Genomic DNA, 23,250 nt, shown 5'->3' with positions numbered 1-23,250 from the left:
TCCTTGGTAAATACAGCTGCAAGTATCTCCAGTTACTGTAGCCTTAGGAAGCGGGCACGGTGTTTTGCGGAGCTGCATATGTACTGGCTCAGCCTAGTAGCCCCCTTCCTTAGAAAAAAGCACAGCTGATGGCTGATTCAACCTCTGCTGCTTGTGCCCTACTACATCTAACAGGAGGAGGAAGCAAGCTTTTAAAGGGTGAAATGCTGTGGTTGATGTGTGCTTGTCAAAAGCACCCGCGCCCCACAATGTGACTCAAGACTGCTCCATCCCCTTTGCGCCCCGCAACCCATGCAACTACCATACCTCTCTGCCAACACATCAACCACATACAAACCTCTTGCACAGGAGCTGCTCTGAACGCTGCTTTTTCATCCACCTACTGAACTACAACGTAACGCCTCTCACCCTCTCTCCTACTGCTCTGGCACAGCCCCTGCTGCCCTCGCGGCACGGTTCCTCCCCGGCCTCTGGGGGAGGGAACGGGAGGGGGGTGCCCAGAAACCAAAATCTTAACTTTAAACAGAATTAGTTATTAAATAAAATAAAGTGCATCCAGTAGACATTTCATTGGCTTGCCACACAGCTGCAATATTGGCAAAACAAATGCAAAAGATAAGTGACGGTGTTTTCTTTGTAGGTTGGGAGTGTGTGTAGCCTCCCCCGTCCTTCGGCATAGGGAAGGGTGATGCCAAACCTGTGAGCAGGAAAGGGGGTGGTGACGGGGACCCCACGTGTTGTGAGTGGGTGCTGAAGGGTACGGGGTGGGTGCTGAAAGCTGATTTCATAGAAGGTCAAAGAGCGAGGATGAGCTTGTGCTCCTCTTCTCCTCTCATCCACCACCTTCAGCACATTATCCTGTGGAAGGAGCAGAGACAGCAGAGGGATTATCAGTCTTTAGGGACCTGCTGAGCAGTAAATTAAAAATGTCTGCTGAGTTTCAACCTGACCTTCCTGCACGGCTTGGGCTGCTTGGGGGGGTGCTGCCAAGGCATAACCCACATACCTGTCTGCTAAACCCCATGGGAGCAATGCCGGGGCTCCGCGGTCCGGGGGATGAACAGAACCTATGAGTCTGGATGAAACACACTCCCAATCCTCCTCTGGGTTAGGTGAGGCTACTTCACTCTCTTCTTTTGTCTCAAGAATGATAGCTTTCACATGCTTTTGTGTGTGCTTGCACAGCACCTGGAGCAACAAGAGGCGGGGCTGATTTTGGGCAGGGCTTTGTGTCCCTCTTGTGAAAGCCGCCTGGGGGTGCAGCGCTTGTGTTGGCCAAGGGCAGAAGGGTCTAGCGGCTTTCCTGGAGAGAAACACTAACCCGCGAGTGGAGCCTGCTGTCCTGTAGCTGCCTCCAGACCAAGATATGTTGATTTTAATCGAGAAAGGCAGACTTTTTTTTCTTTTCCCTGCAGTTGCCAGATGCTTGGATGCTGCTCAGAATTGCTGAGCTGGCATTTTCCTGCCTCCATGTTTAAATCCACAGATCCACCTTTTGCTGGTGGAGATTTCAGCACCGAAAGCTCACAAGAAAGGGCAGAAGGGGGATATGAAAAGAAGAACAGATGAAAAACCACGAAGGCAGGGGAAGCGATAGTAAGCTAGGCTCACACGAAAAGGAAACTTCTAAACGAATCATTTAAGGACACAGCCACGGATGTCTAATAAGGAACGGCACTGAAATCACACCCGAGGTACAGAAATAATCGATGCGATGTACAGTGGAAAGGAGATTCTAAGACTTACTGGAGACATTTTTCATTGTCCTGTATGTGTGCAAGGGATGGGGCTGGCCGTATCCTGCGGCCGAGGGGGGGCTCGGTGCTGCAGCAGCACACTTCTGGGATTTAACACTATTGGGAAGGGCTGGGAAGCAGATTTTCAGAGTTGTGCCTGGTGGTGCAAATATTGTAAAATCTGTTTTTGCAAGTCTGAACTGACTCCAGAGCTAGCTCTGTTTATCGTTAATCTATTTTATTATTAATGGTTTTGAAAGTCTCTTTGACAGCCCTGTGCTGTTAGTGCTGGTAGACGATTCTGTTTCCCATTGTGCAATATTATCCTTTCAATACAGACACCTTCCTTCTGTGCATGAGCGAGTCTTTACAGCCAAGACACCGGTGGGCTTTAAAGTCATTACTTCTTGGAGTAATTAGGCATAGTGATTAGCATTTCTCTCATTTCACACTGGATCCGCTTTTCCATGCATAACTGAAGGGCCAATGGGAGATCGACAGGCTGTGGGCTGGTATGACTGTTGGGAGTCGGGGCGCAGGAGAGTGGTGCTGCCTTTCACCCTGCCATCGGCAGCGAGGGGGTGCAGTGCCACGTTCCCTCCCTGTGTCACGGTCACAGGAGAGGATGGATGCAGGTAGGTGGTCTGTCTCAAAAGCCCCATCCGCCTCACATTTCCCAGCCCGGCAGTGGGACGTCACTGGGATGGTTGTCACAGCCAAGCCAACAACAGTCCGTTGCAGGAGGTACTGGGTAAAGCTGCCGTGGGGGTGGATGTACGCGCAGTCCCTGCAGACTGCAGCTGACTGGAGCTGATGAAAGGGAAATTTGGGCCTTCTTCCTTCAGCTGAGATTAGCACTATCCATCCTCTGCTTGGGTTGGACGATGCAATTTTGTTGGGTCTCTCCTGGGGCAGGCCCAGTGTTCCCAGAGACAATTTTGTTCTTAGTGTATCACTCAGACGGTCTTATGACGTACCACACGACAAACCAGGACATGACGTGTAAGGACCTGCTGTTAGACATCGTTACACCAGATCTTCTCACTTAGCTTTTTTTAAATTGATATATATATCTGCTGTTCCAACACACAGTAAGGCCAGAAAAAGACTGGTAGGATCATGAGACGTCTTCTCCTACCTAGCACAGGCCACCGGACATCCTTGAATTAATTCCCATTTGAACTAGAACTGATGGATTTAAGGAGGGGGGGAAATCCTAATCCTGTCTATATTTGCCACTGGTAGAAAAATTATCCCTGCAACCCTTGATGAGTTTAAATATGTAAAGACAGTCTTTGGTGGAGATTCCTGTTGGAGCGGTTTAAGATCTTACCATTCTCTACAGTCTACCTGTTCTGAGCAGCAAAGCAGGCAGAAGGGAGGGCGCCTGTGTCCCTTGCAGGGCAGACCACCACGCAGTGTATTTATCTCTAACTCCTTTTCATCTGGGGTTTACATTAAGGGGGTTAACACAAGCGGATGAGGTATGGGCACACACTCCCTTCTGCCAGCTCTGCGGTAACAGCAACAACCCCAGGCTACAAGACGCGGTGAGCGGCTCCGTTTTCAGTGTTCAGAATGGCAACAGAGCCGTGAATTGCGTTCAGCCTTGTTACGCTTCAGTAAGTAGCCCTAAGGAAGTATAGGTGCTTCTGTCTGTGACTCTCAATGCTTTAACAGCTTCTAATAGTTCCTTCTCTCCAGAAGTCACCGTGATAAACCAAAAAACACACAGAAGCTCTTGCAAAATGCCAGGGAAATTCAGGAGTAAAAAGGGGTTTCCAGATGGGCTGGGTGCGCTAATTCTGTCGGGTGTCAGTGAAAGCATCTGTGTTGACAGTGGTCACCAACTTTGACAGAAGCATACACAACTCTGTCATCAGACTCGTGCTGCTGCTGTCACAAGCACCACATTACCTAATCCCTGCCAGAAGCGTGCTGGTCAGGCCAGCCTCAAAGGTGACAAGTGTCCCTGCTTCAACCACAGCACGCTTCCAAGTCATCTCTCCTCTGACGGGTAGTAGCCTTTCTCCAATTTTCCCATATTTATTCACGGGCTTCCTCAATACATTGATTCTTGCACCAGCATTGTTTTCTGGCTTGGATGTTTCTTCTCCTTCACTGGTGTTTACTACTCCACTGTATTTATAGAGATCACAACTCCATCACTTTCTGCCTTCAATTTACTAGACTAAACAACAATTCCCTGAACATCCCAGGAGTCCTTCCCTGTGCTTCTTCAGTCCGAGTACATTTCTCCTGAACCATTCTCATATAATCCCTGTGTTTTCCCATGTTAATAGTATTTTCCCATGTCGTGCCACGGGAAAGGCTTTCCATAACCACAGAGGTATGAAGATAACTGTGTCAAGTCCTGTATCTACCGCTCCCTAATTCTGCATGAGGACTAAACTCTCCACTTTGGTAGCAGATGTTACTAAGATGTGCTCTGGGAATGTGAAATGCCCATAGCGTGACGGTGGGCTCCAGAGGGTGGTGTGGGAATGTGTAATGCCCATAGCGTGACGGTGGGCTCCAGAGGGTGGTGTGGGCTGCAGGAAGGACCAGGGAGGCCAATGCTATTCAAGTCAAGTCCTTGAGACCTCAGCCTGCCAGTCCTAGGCCAACGCCCAAGACGTAACAGATGGTATCTTCTTGTCTCTTGAACCTTGGGGAAACTGGTATGTGTTCCGGTAGTTCCGTAACTGCATGGAGAAGTGTTGGTTTCTGCTTGTACTGCTTCCTGCACCAACCTTTAGCGCTGGTTTGCATCAGAAAGCCGACCCCTTCTGACCTCCTCGATCCTGCAGCACACAGGCCCTGCCTGCCCCACTCCTGTTTACGTCAGCCGGAGCTGCGAGGTCAGAAGTTCCCTGGAGCTGCTCTGGAAATCTACCCCCAGCTGCATTTTCTCTAAAGATGTTAAGATTAATTTTCTCAAGAGAATTCAGGGAAAAGCTTCTGTGGTTTTTGTGCATGGTTTACTTCTCTGGGACTTGTTGGACATTCTCCAGGGATTCCAGTCCTGCACTTCGGGTAAATATTTACTCCTTGTTATTTGAAGCAAAGGATGAAAGCCCCACCACCACCACACTTTGCACAGCATCTCCAGCTAGTTTGAAGGTGCTGGAGATTTTTTGTGCCATAAATAGACATTAGCGGTGGAAGCTGTGAAACCTGCATGGCGGCTGCTTGCTGCAAGGGGCTGCTCTTCTGCAGAAATGGATGGGCAGCGAAATCTGCACATTAATGTGTGTGGGACATGGGCCCCCCAAAGCCCAGCAGCAGGGCACGTGGAGAGGATATTGTTACCCATTACTGATGTTTACTACCACCACAGATACCTGCCTTGCTTTGGGACGTGCAAGATCCATGATCAGAGGGCACGTCCCTGCCATCAGGTGAAGTGACCTGGTACAGGATTTTCTACTTAATGGAAATTCCACAATATAAACTTTTTAATGGAATGATATTTTTACATTCCTTTCGGGGTTGATAGGTTGTATTTTGCAAAATCACACCATCTGTTTCAACACTGATTTTCCAAAAATTGCACCGTATCAAAACTGAATCACCAGTATTTAAAAACATAACATTAAAATTTTCTGTTTTGAAAAGGTTTAACGAGGGCTCCAGTTTGGGTTTTATGAAATACAAAATGTTGAAGCAGAGACATTTCTGGTACACGCATAGCATTTGTCAAACCTGCATTTTCACAAAAATCCCATCTCACTGGGAAGTTACCTGCTACCTCCTGGCAGGAAATTATTGCCCGGTCTTGATAACCCATGACAGTGCATCCCTCCAGATGCTTCTCCTTAAGGATGGTCGGATCACGTGGGTCCTGGTTACAATAATCATCTTCCTTTTTTTGCTACAAACTCTCTGTCCTCCAAGACAGCAGTCATTCAGACTCTGTATAATTTGGATTCTCGGCACAGACTTGGCTCTGTTTTCTACCAGGCACTTCAGGGCATTCCCCAGTACAACGTCCACTAGTTACATGGACACCAAACACAGTAAAGGCTTCCTGCTGGCCTGGATTTACCAAGACAGAGCTGCTCAGTACCTCCTGGAGCCCTGCACAACAACCACCCATTTACCTTCCCACATGAAGGCCTTCATCTGCAGACAACTTGTGTTACCATTGTTCACGCACCGCGGGGTGAGAAACACCCCCCCTTCCTCTGCTGCAGTGGGATAATCTTGTAATTGTCTTGGCCTGACCCCAGATCAGCACTAGACACAAAAGGAATAAATGAACTTTTAATTTTGCGTTCTAACAAGAAGGTGCAGCTCTTGGTTTAACGCTTGATCTTATTGCTCTTTCAGCTTCCTGAACGATGGTCTTTCCCTGGTTCGTGCCAAACCTAGCTCTGCCCGGTAATGCTGCACTTTATATTAGGCTGAAAAAGGCAGAATCATTAACCTGCCACGTGCGGTCACATTCATGAAGGGACTCCAGCTGATGCAGCAATGTTTCCCTCCAGGATGGCCACACCTATTAAGTCCCTTTGTGGGCCATATGCAATGGCTTTGCTGAATGCAGGTTTCCCGTGGGTCGCATTTTGGGCAATCCGTGCCCTAGAGCATCGTCTGGAGTCAGCTGCAGGCATCAGGCTCAAGCCAAAAAACCAAATAGAAAACCCCGCCAAGGGTTCAAACACATCTCAAACGGGGCCAATCCTGAAGGATCTGGTTCCACAGAATTGCTGTGAAATAACACTTCAGGGACAATTACATGAAAATAAAGTAGAGCTTTGCAGCTTTTTATACATACCGTGTAAAACTAACTAAAACTAATCTGTCTGTAGAGCACTAGGAAACAGAAGCCAAGGGAGAAGGGAAGGGACTGTTACCAGCCGGCGGTTATTTATGACTGCCATCTGTGTCATTACGCAGCCTGTCATGTTGATTTGGGAACTTCAAAGCAACAGCAGGAATAGACACGAGACCTTTTCGCTCCAAACACACTGACAACTTAACCGACTTGAGCCAAGTGAGCTTTTGCTTTTTTGGTTGTTGTTGTTGTGGTTGTCATTGTTGCTATTTTGTTGCTCCTAGGAGCCCTGCTGTCACGCCATGCAGATGAACTGTCCTGGTTGTGCTGAGCTAGTGCTAGAGAAATCCAGGTCTCGCGGGGCTTTTTTGTCTGCCAAGGGATGTACCGGACAAACTGGACACAGGGAGCAGACAGTTAAAGACAGGTCCCTCTGTCTTCCTCTCGGCTCTTCTCCCCACTACAAATAAATCATGGCAGAATTCACTCTGTCTGCAAGTGATCTTGTTTGGGAAAGCCAACCCTGACAGTGGTCTGTCACTGGTGCAAAGGGAGAGGTCAAATTGCTTTGTGGTGACTTCAGCGGATGGGAGGTGACAATGATGCCTGAGAACATCATTAAAGACTATCAGCCAAGCAGCACTCATGCGCTCATTCCCTAAATGCTCCTGCAGTCAATGCAATGAAAAAAAAAACCAACAGAAGAACCCCATTGCTGAGATGAGGGATACAGAATCTGCTGCACTGGCTCACCCCAGCACCTCCGTGGGTGCCCTGCCAGCGAGAACGGCTTAACCATTAGGGAAAACTTCTCCACTGAAAGGGTTATCAAAGATTGGGACAGGCTGCCCAGGGAAGTGATTGAATTGCCATCCTTGGATGTGTTTAAAAGCCATCTAGATATGGTGCTGAGGGACGTGGTTTAGAATTGGGTCCGGTAGAGTTAGGTAACGGTTGGACTTGATGATCTTAAAGGTCTTTTCCACCATAATGATTCTGTGATTCTATAAAAGTCAGAGGCTCGAGAGGAAAGTGCAAGAAACCTTCAGATGAAACAATCACAGACCAGTGTGCTCAAAGAGATTAAGTCATTTATGTCTTTGCTGTGAATTAGTGATTGTTTTAAGGACTAAAAAGAATGAAAATGCATCCTCTTGGTGTAAGATTTGATGTGGCTGTGCCTATTCCTGTGATGCTACCACAGGTCAGTGCTGCCACTTTTGGCTAAAGGCCGACTCTCCCCAAGTGACCTGCTGTCATATCCTGCACAGGGCTCACCTGGAATCTGAAGCATCTGCTAAATTACAGGAAATAACAGAAAAGGAAACCATCTTGCTTTAATTTCTCTGCATCAAAAGGTGGTATCTGATGCTAAGCGCTGGAAATTCACCTTAAACTGTTTGGGAAAGAGGACAGTGAGGCAGGAACATGCTCTTTTGGGGGGCATGATCAGGCAAGGGGAAATGGTCATTGCAGACAGGAGGGAGACAGATGGGAAGGCAGGCAGGATGAAATGGTACATGGTAACTGGGGCACCAGTTAGCCCCTCCTTTTTCCCCAGCATCACTACACTTGGTGTTTCCCAAGCAATAAATACTTCCAGAGAGCAATACCAGTCTCAAGTTCCAGCTTAGCCAAGCAGAAACGTGAGTGCTTAAGTGCAAACACCAGTTTAAGTCGCCTTCTCTTCTCCAAGGCATAACGCTATGTTTATAATTAAGCCTGCCTTAATGAATTCAGTGAGGAGTGATGGAGTGAAGAGCCATGCTGAAGTGGACTCAGCAAAAAACCATAGGAATCTCCATTGCTGAAAATGGACTACTGTAATTTATTGTTTCCTCTTAGCAGGTGTCTAATTAATGACTACTTTTCTCACTCGGGATAACTTTAATTCCTTCATCCTCTACTTTGGGGGGGATTTTTGGTGGATTGGAGAGGCATGGCCTGGACAGTAAACTCCTGCTATGTGCATCCAAGTGTCTCAACATTTTCCTAAATGCTGTTGGAATTAATTTCTCTCACTTGAAGGAATTTTAGTTCAAACACAGAACCAGCTCCTGCTGGTTCTTGGTGTTTTGTCTTCTTTCAATAGCTGTAACGCTTGCGCTTCTCCATGCCTTTTGTATAGTATTGGATTATAGCGAAAGTCTTTTTGTTAGCAGCTTAACCGCTTCATCCCTAAGCTCATTTGTGCCTCTGGGATGAATACTAAGCAATACCCGGTGACAAGCTGCTGGGTCAGGGTCTGAAGAAAAGCCTGCTGGAATCGGGGAAAGGCGCTTGGTGGGGCGATCTGCCTGCCTAGCTTTAAGCAGCTAATTGCCTGAAGTGCCTACTTATGGAATATAGCTGCTGCCTCTCTGCTTAAAAGATCAAGCCAGGAGTATCCCGAGAGCATTTCAGGCGTTAGGCAAGCAGGACTGCGATCTGGAAGTGCTCATCTCTCTCCTTTGAAGAGAAACAGAGCTCAGATCTTAGGTTAGGTGCTTCTGAGCTCAGACTGAATGAGGTGGGGTGAATTGCAACCTTACTGCCTAACCTGGTGGTAGGATCACATCCTGACTTACTGGTCTGATCCAGCACCTGTGGTATGATATCCTCATCTGTGTGTGACTGCCTGGAAAAACATGTCTTGCAAAGGAAACTGCCAAAGAGCCCCTACACTCTCTCTTTGCCCCTTCCTCCTAATTTCTACCTTATTTTTCTGCCTATCATACTTTGTTCTTTCTCCTGGCTGTTCTTGTCGTGCATTTGCCTTTCTGGAAGAAACTTCTTTGTTGAGTAAAACCTGGAGCATTGCTACATAACCAGATCTGTTCTTCCTCCTTTCTGTTTGGTTCATAGGCCTTTTCAACAGGAACCATCTCACCCTTTGTATTTATATGCTGCCTTGCACGTTAGTGTTACCACATGTATCATTCAAAGTGTAGTGTTCACAGATCTACTGGGAAGAGAATCCTTCTTCAAACTATTGTCCACAAGGTGGGCCTCTATAGCTTTGCAAGTGTTTTGGGAAAGGGACTATGCTGACCTCAAGTTATTCTAGTTGCCATCACCCCAGAGACAGAAATAAATTCATCCTGCTATCCTTGCTGATAGTTTGTGCCCTAATTAATGCATGTCACCAACCAGACTCAGCAGTCCAGTTTTCTGTCCAAATTTTCCTGTCTGACTTTCCACTGCTTCCCCATCCGCTCCAGGGCAGGTCTTTGTGATGCCCAGACTACCTGAGGGATCCATCTCACTGTTAATGAACACTTCTGGATAGTTATCTGGTATGATGCTGTGACGTACTATGGCTGAGAGCATTAACGGGATAACAAACACACCATGGGGAGCAGGGTCAGGAACTCACCTTCTGTCTCAGGCAAGCCGGTGCAATCTTTGCTAGTTGAGAGTGTCCCCACTGTCCTTGTCCTTGCAATCCTCAGGCTGGTCCCCTTCTCTGGACTGTGATTTTGCTGTGTCCTGCTCAGACACAACAGTCTTGTCAGAGTTGGCTTTCCCTGGGGGCAAAGGCTCTCCTCTGTGTTCAGTGCCTTCAGCATCTTCACCTCCTTTCAGTGCAAGTGTTTGCCCCTGAAGGGCAGTGTCTTGGGTCACTTCCTCCCCTCTTTTTCTCACCAGCTGTCCTTGACCTGCATCCAGTCTGTCTCCCGCTGCTGCGTCAAGCTTTCCTCCATGGCCGTTTGAGGACTGCTCAGTGGATTCCTGTTCTGAAGCTGTGTTTTTCTCTAAGCCAGCTCCATCTAAATTCGCCCCCTTGGGCGATGACAAGGTCTCCTCGCTGCCGTGCCTGGTGGCTTGCACAGTGCTTGGAAGGCTGCTCTGTGAAGCAGTGCTGTTAGTGCTCTCCTTCTCCTGGGAGATGTCAGCAGTGCCAGGCTTCCCAATGGCATCTTCCCCAATGCTTTTCTTACTTGGCTTGGGCCCTGGCTCCGAGTCACCTGTGCTGGCCACAGACACCTCCATGCTGAAGCCCTTCACTCCTCTCTGCTCCTCCTTCTGGCCATTGTGGGCAGACTGGACCTTTCTGCTTTGTAGCCTTTGTGATGAGGAGGCCCCATGATCTTGGAGGCTTGGCTGTTTCACCTTCTCCTCCAGCTCATCTGTGCAGTTCTCTTCCACCCCTTCCTCACCTCTGCTCTTCCGCTTGTCCATACCAAAGCTCCTCTGAGAAAAGGAGGAGATATTTAGTTCAGCTTATTAAAATATTAGTACATGGTATTCCTTGTCTATGACAGTTCCCAAACCTTGGGGAAAAAATTTTGGAGGCCGTTAAAGGAAGAATAAGGATGTAGATGGAGAAGAGAAGTGTTCAGGGACCAGAATAAGTGGGGTTGTGCTGACAGAGGGCCAGTGCAAGAAGTGAAGTTGCTCTTACATCATGCCGTGAGATCTGGTTGGTGACTCTCCATCACTCTGGAGAGTGCTAATGGGGTCCATTTACCCCAACACAGCTCTGCACTGGCTGAGAGCCTCCAACTTTCCTGATAGCGCATATTCGAGAAAAGTCAGCAGCCAGCCTTGACCTCATGAACTCACCTGGCTGTCAAGGTCATCCTTCAGAAAAGACATGTCCTCGCCTTCTTTTGCATCCCATCTGTCAAGAAAAAAAAATATCAGAATGTAGGCCTTCAAGTTCTCACATGGCAAAGCCACCCTCCCTGCCTGACACCTGGGTAGGAATTTCTACTAGGGCCACACATTCCTCATCTGAGCCCCTTGGCCAGGCAACGAGAGATAAAGGTGGCAGACATAACTGGTCCAGTTTGTTTTGGCATCTGCAAAGCACTCAGCCCATCCAGAGACACTCATCTAAGACCACTAAATCTTAATGAACTGGTTGTTATAATTCTAAATATAATGAAAACATAAAATCCAATTGCCAGAACAGACATTTGTCATTAGATTAATAAGATATACGGTTTTCTTATGCTGATGTCCGCCTCACTCCTGTCCTGCTTGCCCAAGCGTCCCAGATCTCCCCAATGGCAGACATAGAGGCAGATGGTGAAGGATAAAATTGCTCAGAAGTAGTCTGGGAGATTGGAGACATTGGCACGTGCAAGCAGACTGCAAGAATGGCCATAAGGATCAGACTGAAGGTCCAGCTAGCCCAGGCTCTCTTCCCCTCTCAGCAACACTAGCAGATGCTTAGGGTAGAGGGCAAATGCATTTAACACCCCACCCCCACCCCCCCCCAGTACCCTACCCAGCTTCCAGAAATGTGCAGCTCTGGGATTTCCCGAGCCTGAGATGGTATCTCTGTGTTGAGTCATGCTTAGTAGACAGTCTCTTCCAAGGATTTGTGTAAGTGCATTTTGGCCCCATAATAAGTTTGCAGCAGCTACAACATCCTGTGCCAAAGAGGGCTTAGTTAAAGGCTGCATGACGAACTGCTTTCTTTCACTTGTTTGAATTTGCTAGGGTGAATATAAATCTGAATTTGTCCATGCAGTGCTGCTGGGCAGGGAGGGGTCTTAGTAACCCTCACCTTCTCGTATGTGTGCTTGGTGATTACATTCCCTCCCCTTCCCCAACATTTTATATATATACACACATATACAGACACACACACATATATAAAATATACACGTATTTCTCCCTCTCCTATGCTCTTAAAACACAACATGTGCAAAGGTGTGTGAGATTTAATTCTTCTCTAGACACGTGCTGCTGGGCTTACCAGCCTCTTCATTTGGCAAATTCGTGCCAAGATACAAAAAATGAAACAGCACATTGAGGTGACTGCAGACTCAGGTGTTTCCAGAAGCAAATGTTTTACAGTGACCCCATATGCCCTTGTGAAAATCGTGTGGTAATTACCACCAAGGCTCCACCATACAATCACACTAAGCTGCTTCACGCTGTCTTTTTATCTAGCAAAGTCCTTAGGGCAGAAGTGAACTGCATTTCTAAGCGCCTCAAGGCTCTCTCAGAGTGTAGAGTTGGGTACAGTGTCTGTAATAAGCCAGAGGGTGAAGCAGCTTGGAGCAGTCCTATAGGGCTTGGTGACAGACCCAGTGCCCAAACCACAGCCTTGTCCTGAATGCAAGGTAGGTCCCCGCCACCAGCTGTGCCAGCTCCAACCGCACCAGGGCCCCTTTTCCTGGAAGCAGCCCCCACCACTGGGCTTGTATTTTCAGGGGTGCCCTGTGAGCGCCCTGAAAGTCAGGCTGTATGGGTAGAGCTCATCATACATAGTCAACCATGTTAAATTTCAGCATGTGCTGCCCTCATGATCAATTCCCCTCTGCCTGTGGGGCCAATGACTGCTTTCCCCAGACAGATACCTAAACAGAGGAATGACTTGCTGACTGGAGGTTTCTGTGTATTAATCACTAAGCTGCAACGAAAATACTCAGCTCATTCCCTAGCATGGCTAGTTCTATCCATGATAGATGTTCATCAGGAACTTGGCTCCAAAGTCTTTACTGGGTAAGGTGCTGATGGAAGTCACCACCAGATGCTCCAAGCGGATTTTAACCACTGTTGTTGGGTTGCTTGGACTTCAATGGGAGAGGAGTCTCTAAGTGATAAAGGGCAGATACAAGCAAAGGTAAGGAATATTCAGCACCACAAAGGCTCCCTGAGCTGAGGTTTGAAATAAGAGGAAAAGCTTCCGGAATGGCTCTTCCCAAAGAGAAGCAGTGGAGCAAAGGATGCTCTCCCAGCTTCAGAGACAAGATTACATGACCAGAGAGTCACAGAATCCCTTCTATATCAACACAGGACACAAAGATGCAATGAAGAGGAGATAAGAAAAATAAAAGTCCATGAGGAGAGGTGGATGGGCAGAAGGAGAGCTATTCTAAAGTGATTCTGGCAGGATGGAGCAACTGGATAGTGCTGAGGGAGGTGTCTGTGCTGCAGCAGATAAATGTTCGGCTTCCTCATTTCCCCTGATATTCCCAGGTACACAGGTGAAGGTGAGGACTTCCTGGCATGACTCCGTGTTCCAGCTACTCACATCAGTAGTGTTTAAGATATTTCTTTGTAGTTTTAAATGAACCATGATTTTCCAGTCTAGTAGCTGATAAATATGAAGTACTGAAGCACAGCAAACAAGAATGAAAAAAAAAAATAAAAATCATTAATCAAGACACCTTCTAGCCTTATTTCTAATGGAGGATGTTCAGGGAGCAGTACGATATATTGTTTCACTGTGAGACAAAATGAGAAAAAAAAATAAAAAGAACAAGAATAAAGAATGTCTCTGTGGCGATAATAGTATATAACATTTTATAATTTCATCAGCAAGAGAATTTAGGCATCTAAAAAGGATTCTAGCACCAGCCATTCTGTAACCTTAAAGCCTTTAAATGGATATGAATAATATCCTGCTTGAACCCAGCAGCCCTAGAGGAGTTAGATGCACTAAAAAGCCCCCAAGCCTCTGCACTGGAGACACCAACATGTACTGGCAAATATACCTTCTGTTGTTGTCAGAGAAGGAACAGGCTGCGGAAGCCTATGACACGCCAGGCATCCTCCCTGCAACACATCCTCCCTGCAACACATCCTCCCTGCAACACATCCTCCAGGCTTCCCAACAGACGGTGCTAAACCCCGCTGTGTAACCTGGCTAGCTGACCTTCCCTTCTCCCCAGATAAAGAATGGATCCCAGACACCACTGTCACTTTGAACTGGTTGACGTCGCTGCTGTGCTTTGAATTCTGATATGCTTCAAGCAGGCGTGTCTGAGGCACAAGGGATCGTAAGTGTGCTGGACCCACTGCATGAATCTCCTGCTAATGGGGTGAGGAGACAAAAGCAAGGGAATCCTACTATGTTATTACAGCAGGTAAAAGTGCTGATACCCAGGTATAACCCTAGTCGGTTTGAAATGATGCTAACCGTCCTAGCTGCTGGCAGAGAGGAGGCTGCCTTCAGTGGCCTCTCCAAGCTCTGGAGCAGAAGAGGCAGAGACCACTGCAGGAAGAGACTCCGAGGGCTGCTAATCAGGGGCAGCCCAACGAGAAGTCATCAAACAGCGCTCCAAGCTGGCCAGTCAGAGGCTCTGAGGCAGTCTGTACAAAACATTAAGTCCCAGCCCAATATTATTTCTTTGAATTTCTGCCATAAGACAGCTAGCCAAAGCATTCCTTCTGGGCATGGCTGAGAGCTCAGCATAGAAGGAAAAAGAAATGGCTCAAGACCCTGTTACGATTTCTGGAAACTAGTCAGCATCTGCCTGTCACAGGCACACTTTGGGGCATAAGTCAACCTTTGCCAAGGAGGAGGAGAGGAGATGGATATAAGGGAGTGGGCAGGCTCTCACCCCTTCCCCTGGGTCTGAGCAGGGCAGAGAGGGAGCGCTGGACTCTGACCCATGGGCTGTGGTGAGGAGGGAGCAGATCATCGCATGATCCATCTGTCCACACTGCCTATAAAAGGGAAGCAACAAACTCTTTGTCCATTCCAAGAAGCCGCTCAAAATCAGCACTGCTCTTCCGTTTACAGTCTATTCCCAGCACACTCTTAACCAGCCATATGCATCCAAACTGTTCAGCTAAAACATCCACGGAGCAGAAAAGGATGACTGCGTTAGGATTAAACTTTAAGATTAAACTCTGGAAAGCATGAGGTTTATCATCTCATTAAGTCTTTCTATCATCATCATTGTTTTCTGAAGCCTCTCCTTATATTTTGCTGCTTGGGAGGAAGCACAGGGGTGGGTCACATCTGGATGAGATAACTTGCTTATACACCTGACTCTCCCTGAATGGCCCTGAGATGCATCCCAGCTCTCGTGGTGAGACTGGGCACGGCCAACAGCTGAAGATGTGACCAAGACATGAGAAACCAGACACGCCACCACCTGAAGCTCCCAAGGAAACCTCCTCTGCGCCTTCCCACCTCCCCAGGCCCTGAAATGCAGGGAAACAAAAGACTCCAGTAGGAAGGAGAGAAAAAGGAAGAAAATGATCTTTGCAGTGGGTATAACTCACGTTTCCAGCAAACACTGACATAAACCATGAGTTGCTTGTTCTGTGTGATTTCTTCCAGCCCTTGGGAGCACTAAGCATCTCTCCCACAATGAGACACAATCTGCTCTGCAGCAATAAGGTGTCCCATGAACCCTTCTCAAAGCAGAGGGGATGGCACGAGATGTGCATTTTAAAGGAACAGATGGATCAAAGTCCAAAGGAAATGTGTCTCGGGAAACGGTGTTCTCTGATTAGCTTGGAGGAGACCTAGGCAACTAGTAATAATGATCCAGTTCAGTTCAGAGGGAAGTAGAGACAGCAATGCTGCATCAGTAGCCTTCCCCTTAAATCCAGTTTAGCCCAGAACTGATGTGTGATTTTAGCAAAGCTGTATTCCAAAAGAAGTACTATCTTTTAGAAAGGATGAGGTCCTAAAGTCAGGTCATTTGTGGCCATTACAAATCTTACAACCAGCGCCAGGGTAGTAGTGTCTGCCCAACAGCTGCCTGTGCTTTAACTTCTTACATATAGTATCAGGTGGATATATTTTTTTCCTTTTGTTTCTCTTCTCCAGTGCAGCTGTTGAAGTAATTCCTGTGCATAAATTTTCTTTCTATGTCTCTCTCTGTCCCCCTCCCTGTCCTCATTTTTTAGTTCTTCCCTCAGTGCTTTGTAGCCCATCACTTTTAAAATTTTATTCTTGTTTCCCTCTGTCCAGCTCCTTGTCTCTGTTTTTTCAAATTCTTCCCTCTCTGCCCTGTAGCCTGTTGATTTTAAATTTTATTTCTGCATGTCTCTCTGGCCAGCTCCCTGTTCCTCTTGTTACTATCGCAAAACCCCAAATTTCAGTGGCAAACCTCAGAAGCAGAGCCACACTTATTCCTGAGGGTAGCTGTTGAGGTCTGGGAGTTTGGTTTGGCCCTAATGGGTTGGCAGCTTCAAGTGGGGCAGAACCGTGTAATCACTGCATCTTTCATAGTTTTGAACAGCAACGTTCAGCCTGCAGTCTGAAGCCTTCTAAGGTATTCATCAAAAGCAACAACATAAAGCAAATCTATTGGCATGCCCATCCTGCACATCGTCTGGGAACTGCTGTAATTCCGTGGTGCTGCAGCCAGCAGCTGGGGGAGAGCGAGCATGAGCACAGCTCCTCATCAGCTTTTCTTTACCGAGTATGTTTTATTTGGTATGGAGCTGAAGAATGGAAAGGGGTGGAATGTAACTTACAAACAAAGCTAACTTGATTATTTGCATCTGTTGAGCCCATTCTTCATCAATTTATCAGATTTAAATTTAATTTTAAAAAGTATGATTAACTAACGGGGCTTAGGAAGACAGAAGATAACCCATCTTTATGCTGTAAGTAGATTCCCAGTCCACAGCTTAACTAGCTGAGAGTTACGGCTGCTCAGGTGCATTTCCTCAAAGCACAGCCACTGCAAACAAAAGCAACGTCAAAAAAAACCTCCAGGCTCAATACAGTGCCAGGCTCTGCGTATTAGACCTACTACTGTCCTGGCACAGCAGAATCCTGCACACGCAGCCCCTGCCTAACACTCTTCACTTCAGCCAAGTAACAGCAAGCAGCAGCTGACCTCCAACTAACTAATTTCTTCTGGGTAATGCTGTGAGTACCCCTGTGAAACACGTATCTGTTTATGCGGCTGTTTAACTGTGTGGTCATAACTGACCTGGATGGTTGAAGAATGCTAACATTAAAAGCTACCAGAATGGTTTTGTGTTCTGGATAAATGAAGAGGCTTGGGGTATGTAATCAACTCCTCATTCTTCTGTTGCCCGCTAAAGGGCATGGCAGTGCTGTGAAGACGATTAGTGTTATTAAACCGTCAGTGTGGCTCCAGGAAACTGGAGACTGCACTGAAATTTAATTATGGAGAGCAGCAGGGGAGGGGGGGGGCCCTGGGAGGATGTGGGCGAACCTGTAAAATGCACTTAGTTTTGCTGATATTCTGAAATTACTTCTGTGCAAATTACCGTATTGCTGCGTGCTGCCCACAGCTGGCAGGAGCAGGCCACTTCCCTCCTCACATCTTTAAGAACAGTCATTTAAGAAGAAAAGACCTCTGTAGTACAGTATCAATCCTAATGACTGTTTGTTCGGTTGGGAACTATCTTTGGAGCCTGCTCCTCCGTATCAGCAGTACCTGGAGGTCGGATAAGATGTGTTCAAAAGCTTGCCGGGGCATGTGCCGGCGCTACCCAAACCTGGTCACAGAGTCACCCTGCCCCCCCGGGCTGTTCCGCAGAGAGCTGATGCAGCGGCACAGTACAGCGATGATGCACCCCACAAGTGCCACAAACCCCACTAAGTAAAGTCCTGCCAGACATGGTCCCAGCCAACGTGAACTTCTCTGAAAAGACAGCGTTGTGGAACCATACTTCTTTTTTGTCTGTCCCTCTTCACAGTCAGGCAAGGAATGAGACCTGGGCATGTATATCACAAGCACTAGTTGGTGGCACTGCTGCCAGCCTCCTTACCTTCTGGCTCTGCCCGTCAGTCTGTCCTTTCCTTTGGCTCGGCTGCTCACAGCAGGTACTGCTTTCGCACCAGGATCGCTCACATTCACTCCATGCTGTCCTCCACCTAGAAGACAGGTTGGCAATGCCATGCAAGAGCAGGCAGAACCAGTTGATGGACCACTGGAGGGGCCAACATCCTTCTATCACTGGAAAGTACGTCTGAAGGGGAAGCCTCTGAAGCTGTATGCATACTGTATGTATATTTTCTAAAGTAATAAATACAAATTGAGAATGTAGGGGTGTTTCTCCTGCATTTTTTATTCCAATTATAACTTTAAATCTTATTCCTTGGATACTGTCTCCCTTGTGCTGTTCTTAGAAGACTTGTTCTTGTTCCCCCTTGCCAGACAGCACAGACCGTACCACACAGCTATGACAGCAGCCAGGCGGTATGTCCCCAAAAGGCACTGCAAATCTGCCAGAGTGCCTGGAGAGAAATCTGTCCGTGAGGGCATATCAGAAGTGCTGACGTTTAGTGGGGAAACGCAACCGAGTCGTGTGGTTTACTCACCTCTCCCGTCGGGAGGAAAGGACCTGTGCTGGAATTTCCTTGCATTTCTTCCCCCTGGAAGAACAAAGCAAAGCATGCATGAAAGTAAGTGAGGTTCTGTAAGAGACAAGCAGCAGAAAGCCTGACGTTCAAATAGGGTGTCACAAGGGAAAGCTTTGTTCTGCCAGTCCATCTCCTGAGAAACAGGAGTCATGATGGACTTATGCTAGTAAAGAAGCCAGCATGTGCCACAGGGATCAGAGATGATGAGCTCTGGAATAGGATTGCCTCTCAAACCAGTGTTTGGGAACGGAGGCAGTGCTGAGCCTCCATATTGTGTCGTACAAGGTTACAGAAGCCACTGCTCTCCCTGGGAAGGTAAAAAGCACTAGCACCCAAATGCTCGAATCCCATCCCTTGAGCGCTCTGCAAGGCACAGAGGGCTGAGGCCCCAACACTGCGCTCAGAGGCGTTTGCCCAGGAAAGCACAGCTTCACAACTGACAGCCACGACAGCTGCTGTGGCACTGGGATGCACACGATCAGCATTCACTAGCGTCAGGACAAAGTCTAGGTGTCCCTTGCCAACCTTTCTTATTGCTGGGATTATCCAAGGCTGGCTCCCCATCCTTAACAAAGTCCTCTTCAAACCTGCAGGTTAAAAACAGGCATTGTCAGACCTGACGGTTCTCCTCCAGTGTGCAAAAGCGTGGGCAGGAGACCTTGAGACGACGCAGGCTCCAGCCTTCGGCCCTTCTGCACCTGCCCACTGGCAAATATGTGCAGGTCTATCAGCAGGAGCTGAAACTGCATGCACTAACCAGGAGAAATGAGGCTGTGAGGCAATTCTACCCCAAAGGAGAACCTCTAAAACCTTTACATCAGTACCCATATGTATACATATAATTCTATGAACATCCACGAAGCCTATAGATGCCTGTAGTGTAGCCGTACCATGCTCAGATGCAGCTTTCCCAAGCTTCTAAACACATTCTGAAGTAGTTTCAGGACTTGTGATCTCAGATTAGATCTGTGCATCAGACTCGTTTGGTTGGTTTCTAATCCTGCTTGTTTTGTAATATGGCTTTTCTTTTAAAAATTGGTATACAGGAGAACAGTAGGGCTCAGAGCTGTCTTGCCAGCAAAACTCAGCACCCACGTAAGTCAATTCACCTCTAATTACTGGGGTCTCAGTGACTGAAAATCTATGTATTTGGTTCCATTCCTCAGCCAAAAGATTGTCCCATACATCTGCCCTGTACAAACTCTTTTATCAGCAAACCTATTTAACACCCCCTACCATCACACCCTATAAACCCTTATCCTGCTGCAGGTGCTAAGTGATCCTCCAAGGCTGGTGTGACCCAGCCGAACAAGCACAGTTAGAGGGACAGTGTTTAAAGCAGGGAAGTGTCAGACTCCATTAAGAGCTCTCCCACATTGCTGTCCCCAGCATTTCCCCCACATCATATAGGGTGGCCCTTTGAAGTGATCCTCTAACACCACAGTGCCTGAACGGGCTGAATTTGAGGTTTGGAGGATTTAGGCATGTTGGCCCATCCTGTGATCGAAAAAGAGAAACAAGCAGGGCAGTGAGAAAACCTGTGCACTAGCAACACAAGTTTGTCCATCCCTGTCTTTAGAGGAGCACCTGCACCCTCCTGCCATTGGATTTGTCCATGTGGAGATGGAGGTGTGGAGATGGAGAGGATCCTCCAGATGTAGACTGAGCAGTGATTCACACTCCCCTCCCTCCCACAGTCCATGTCCTGCTAGGAACAAAGGCAGGCAACCTTTGTCAGCACACAGTATCTCCTATCAGGTAGGAGACCTCACGTCAGAAAGAAAATAGGAGAATCACTCTAATATCTGGTCCCACTGATAGACACGATCCGGAGGAGAAAGAGACAGCAATGTGGATTTGGTCAGGGAGAGGCACATGACAGCATGGGATTTGATCAGCAGTACATATCTGCACAGGATCCCATCACTGGCTTTAGATGGCCTGCTGCAGACAAACCACCCCAGGACTGTGGAAGACCTACATGTGCTCTGACTTCTCCACATCCCAAGCCCGGCGCCACTCGCCCTTCGCGTTCTTGTGACGTGCCAGTCGTTCCAGGTCAATCTGATCTCGCTCCCTCTTCCAGCGTATGTATTCTGAGCGTTCCCGTCCAGTCATGGGGAAACTCAGGTCTCCAGGGTTCTTCTGGACTGACTTCCCACCATCCTAGGGGAGGCAAAAGAGCTTACTGTTAATAAAAATGTCTGAAATGGCTGCATTCAGCGTACTTTGTACTGTCACCACCAGAAATGCTCAGTAATAGTTGAAAACAACTTGGAGCAAGGTTAGCTTGTCTCTCTCAAGTGATGTGCACATAGAAGGGCTCTGCTTTACCCATAGCCTAAATACACTGGTCCCAGAGTTGGCTGACTTTAAGAGAGGGAACCTGAGGCAGGAAGAATTACACGGCTTCCTTGGAGCCACACCGTAAACCCACGGCTGGATCAGAACAAGCAACCATTCCCTCTCAGGGATATTCAATAATGATAATTTGTGGCAACATATTTCTGAAAAGTTGTTGCACTTCATCCAGACTACATGAATAGTGTTACATTTCAAAGGATTAACACTGCTTCCACCTAACCCCCTGGATTTTGCCATCTAGATACAGCTCTCTTGCCTTAATGAGATGGGGCTTCACTGCTGTTTCCCCAACCTGAACCACAATGTTTCTTTGGTTCTTGTAGTAATTTCTAACCTCCTCATCTATGAAGCAGCTGCCATAAGATGTAACTTTTCATTCTAGACATTCAGTACCCGATTACAAACTTTTGAAGCATGCCCCTGTAAATCTGTGTGCAAATGGCCACTGGATTGATTTGCCTCATTTGAACTTGCAGTCGTTCTAACTGCAGGCATAAATTAGACAGCAGCTTTTACCTGCTGTGTTCCTGCTCACCTGAAGGTTTTAAAACCAAACGTGCTCAATTTTTCCTGGAAGAGGCACTTTGCTAAAGCTTACTTATGGCACATAGTTAGTTCCTGGAGTGCTTGCAACATCTCCCAACAGAGTTTGAAAGGTCGAACTCTCATAAAAGATGCACCGGGCTGATAAATCCCCCCACCTGAAGACTTTGGGGCACTTTAATCAAAGTTATGCCTATGAAATCCTTCACACTGACAGGGTCAAGAAGGAAGACAGCCTTCTGGGACCACCAGGCCTCCACAGGAGCCCACGGTCACAGGGCAAGTATCAAGAGCAGCATCCTTGGAGTGAAGGGGCTCTTCACTTTCATTGCTTTCAGCCTCTTGGTTTATCACTCCTCCTCATGATGAGCTAGTTAAGGGCTGCCACTGTTCAAAAATTTAAAGCTGAATGAAAAGATAGTTCAGAGCTGATGGAGCATGTGAAGAGGGAGAGGTGGGTAAGCCAGCTGTCAGGTTAGCGGACACGGTGGAAACAGGAGCCAACTGGCTGTGGTATGTCGTCAAGCAACGCTGCGTAGCGAATAGCTTAGTGCAGAGCTGAGTCCTGGGGTGCTAATTACCAGCAGATAATTCATCACTTCATACACGTGCCCTTCCACACCAGCCAACCTCACCCCTTCCCCAAACAGGAATTAACTCCTCAGCATTGCACTGCTGTTAAAAGCAGAGCAGCGGGGAAGGAGTGACTGAAAGCCCCGTTACCAAGGAGACTCACCTACGTGGGCCGGAGATGGGGTGGCAGTAATTGCTCCTCCATTCGTTAGCTGGCAGGAGCTGGGGAACCTGAGACTGCATCCTCAAGAAGGGAGAGATGAGGTCCACAAAAAGGTAAGGCACACCAGGGGAAAGCAAGGACAAGCACTGGTCCATGGGTTGGGGCACAGGCCTGGAGATGCCCCCTACAGCTTCCAGCCCCATGGCACAGCAAGGCAGCGTGGGTTCTGCCACGATGGATCCTGATGCACCCATAGGTGAGCAGCTTGCCAGAGCTGAGCAGCACACAGCTTGTGAGAGCAGGGTTCAGCCTCCAGAGCTTGAGGATAAGGAAAGCGCCCTGCCCCGCTACCTTCACCCTTTGCAAAGGGGAAGCCAAAGGTGAGGAAAAGACTGAGGCTGGTGCCCGTGCTCTTGCGTGGGTAGATGCAGAGGTAGAGCAGAGGGAGCTGGTCCCCAACCAGGGACTCAGCTCAGTTGCAGTATAGCTGCAGTTAGCTGGACCAGAAGGCTATTGTACTCCCTCTTTTCTGCTCTGAGGGGGGGCTCAGCTGGAATTAAGATTTAAAAGCCCATCTGTGTCCTCCTAATGAATCATGTTGAGGTGGGGCTATTCAATTTGTGCTTCATTAATTAACAGCATCTGCAGGCTCGAGGGAGCCAGCATGTCCTCCAGGGTTTGCATTAAACAGTCAGTGGGAAGGCCTGTGCTTTAATTTACCTCCATCCTATTCACCTCCTGCTGGATCGAGGAGCTGTAGCTAATATGACCTGAGCCTTTCAACCCACAAGGAAATGTTTTTGGGAGAGAAACCAGCTAGGGCTCTGCTGCAGCGAGGGTGAGCATGTGTTACCCCTTGTAACATCCCTGCTGCTGTGCTAGGGACTTAAGCAGCCAGGACAAGGTGAGAAGGGCAGGTCCCTGTCACCCCTTTCCAGAGCTGCTTTGCTTCAGGTGTGTTAGCTGCTCAGCAAAGCTTTGGATGACAAGAGGGATGAACGGTGAGGATCAAATCAGAGCACATTGCTGCTTCCTTTAGGACTGAGGCAACTCTTACTGGTGG

The 23,250-nt window shown here is 47.8% G+C and overlaps 1 protein-coding gene across 1 annotated transcript in view; it reads right to left on the bottom strand.

The window, feature by feature from the left end:
- Positions 1 to 765: 765 nt before the first annotated feature.
- Positions 766 to 23,250, bottom strand: part of CCDC9B (coiled-coil domain containing 9B) — a 49,433-nt gene continuing 26,948 nt past the window's right edge. Inside the window, exons 7-13 of the mRNA XM_082485166.1 lie at positions 20,526 to 20,710; positions 19,070 to 19,131; positions 18,503 to 18,556; positions 17,950 to 18,055; positions 11,062 to 11,119; positions 9,872 to 10,689; positions 766 to 858 (exon numbers count right to left, since the gene is read on the bottom strand). Coding sequence (XP_082341292.1) covers positions 9,904 to 10,689; positions 11,062 to 11,119; positions 17,950 to 18,055; positions 18,503 to 18,556; positions 19,070 to 19,131; positions 20,526 to 20,710 — 1,251 coding nt within the window. The 3' untranslated portion in view covers positions 766 to 858; positions 9,872 to 9,903. The remainder of the gene's footprint in view (positions 859 to 9,871; positions 10,690 to 11,061; positions 11,120 to 17,949; positions 18,056 to 18,502; positions 18,557 to 19,069; positions 19,132 to 20,525; positions 20,711 to 23,250) is intronic.

The sequence above is a fragment of the Vanellus vanellus genome, assembly GCF_965231255.1.
Source record: "Vanellus vanellus genome assembly, chromosome: 6".
Taxonomy (NCBI): Eukaryota; Metazoa; Chordata; class Aves; order Charadriiformes; family Charadriidae; genus Vanellus; species Vanellus vanellus.
Note: the sequence above shows the minus strand (reverse complement) of the source record. Positions and strands in the feature narration are given on the sequence as shown.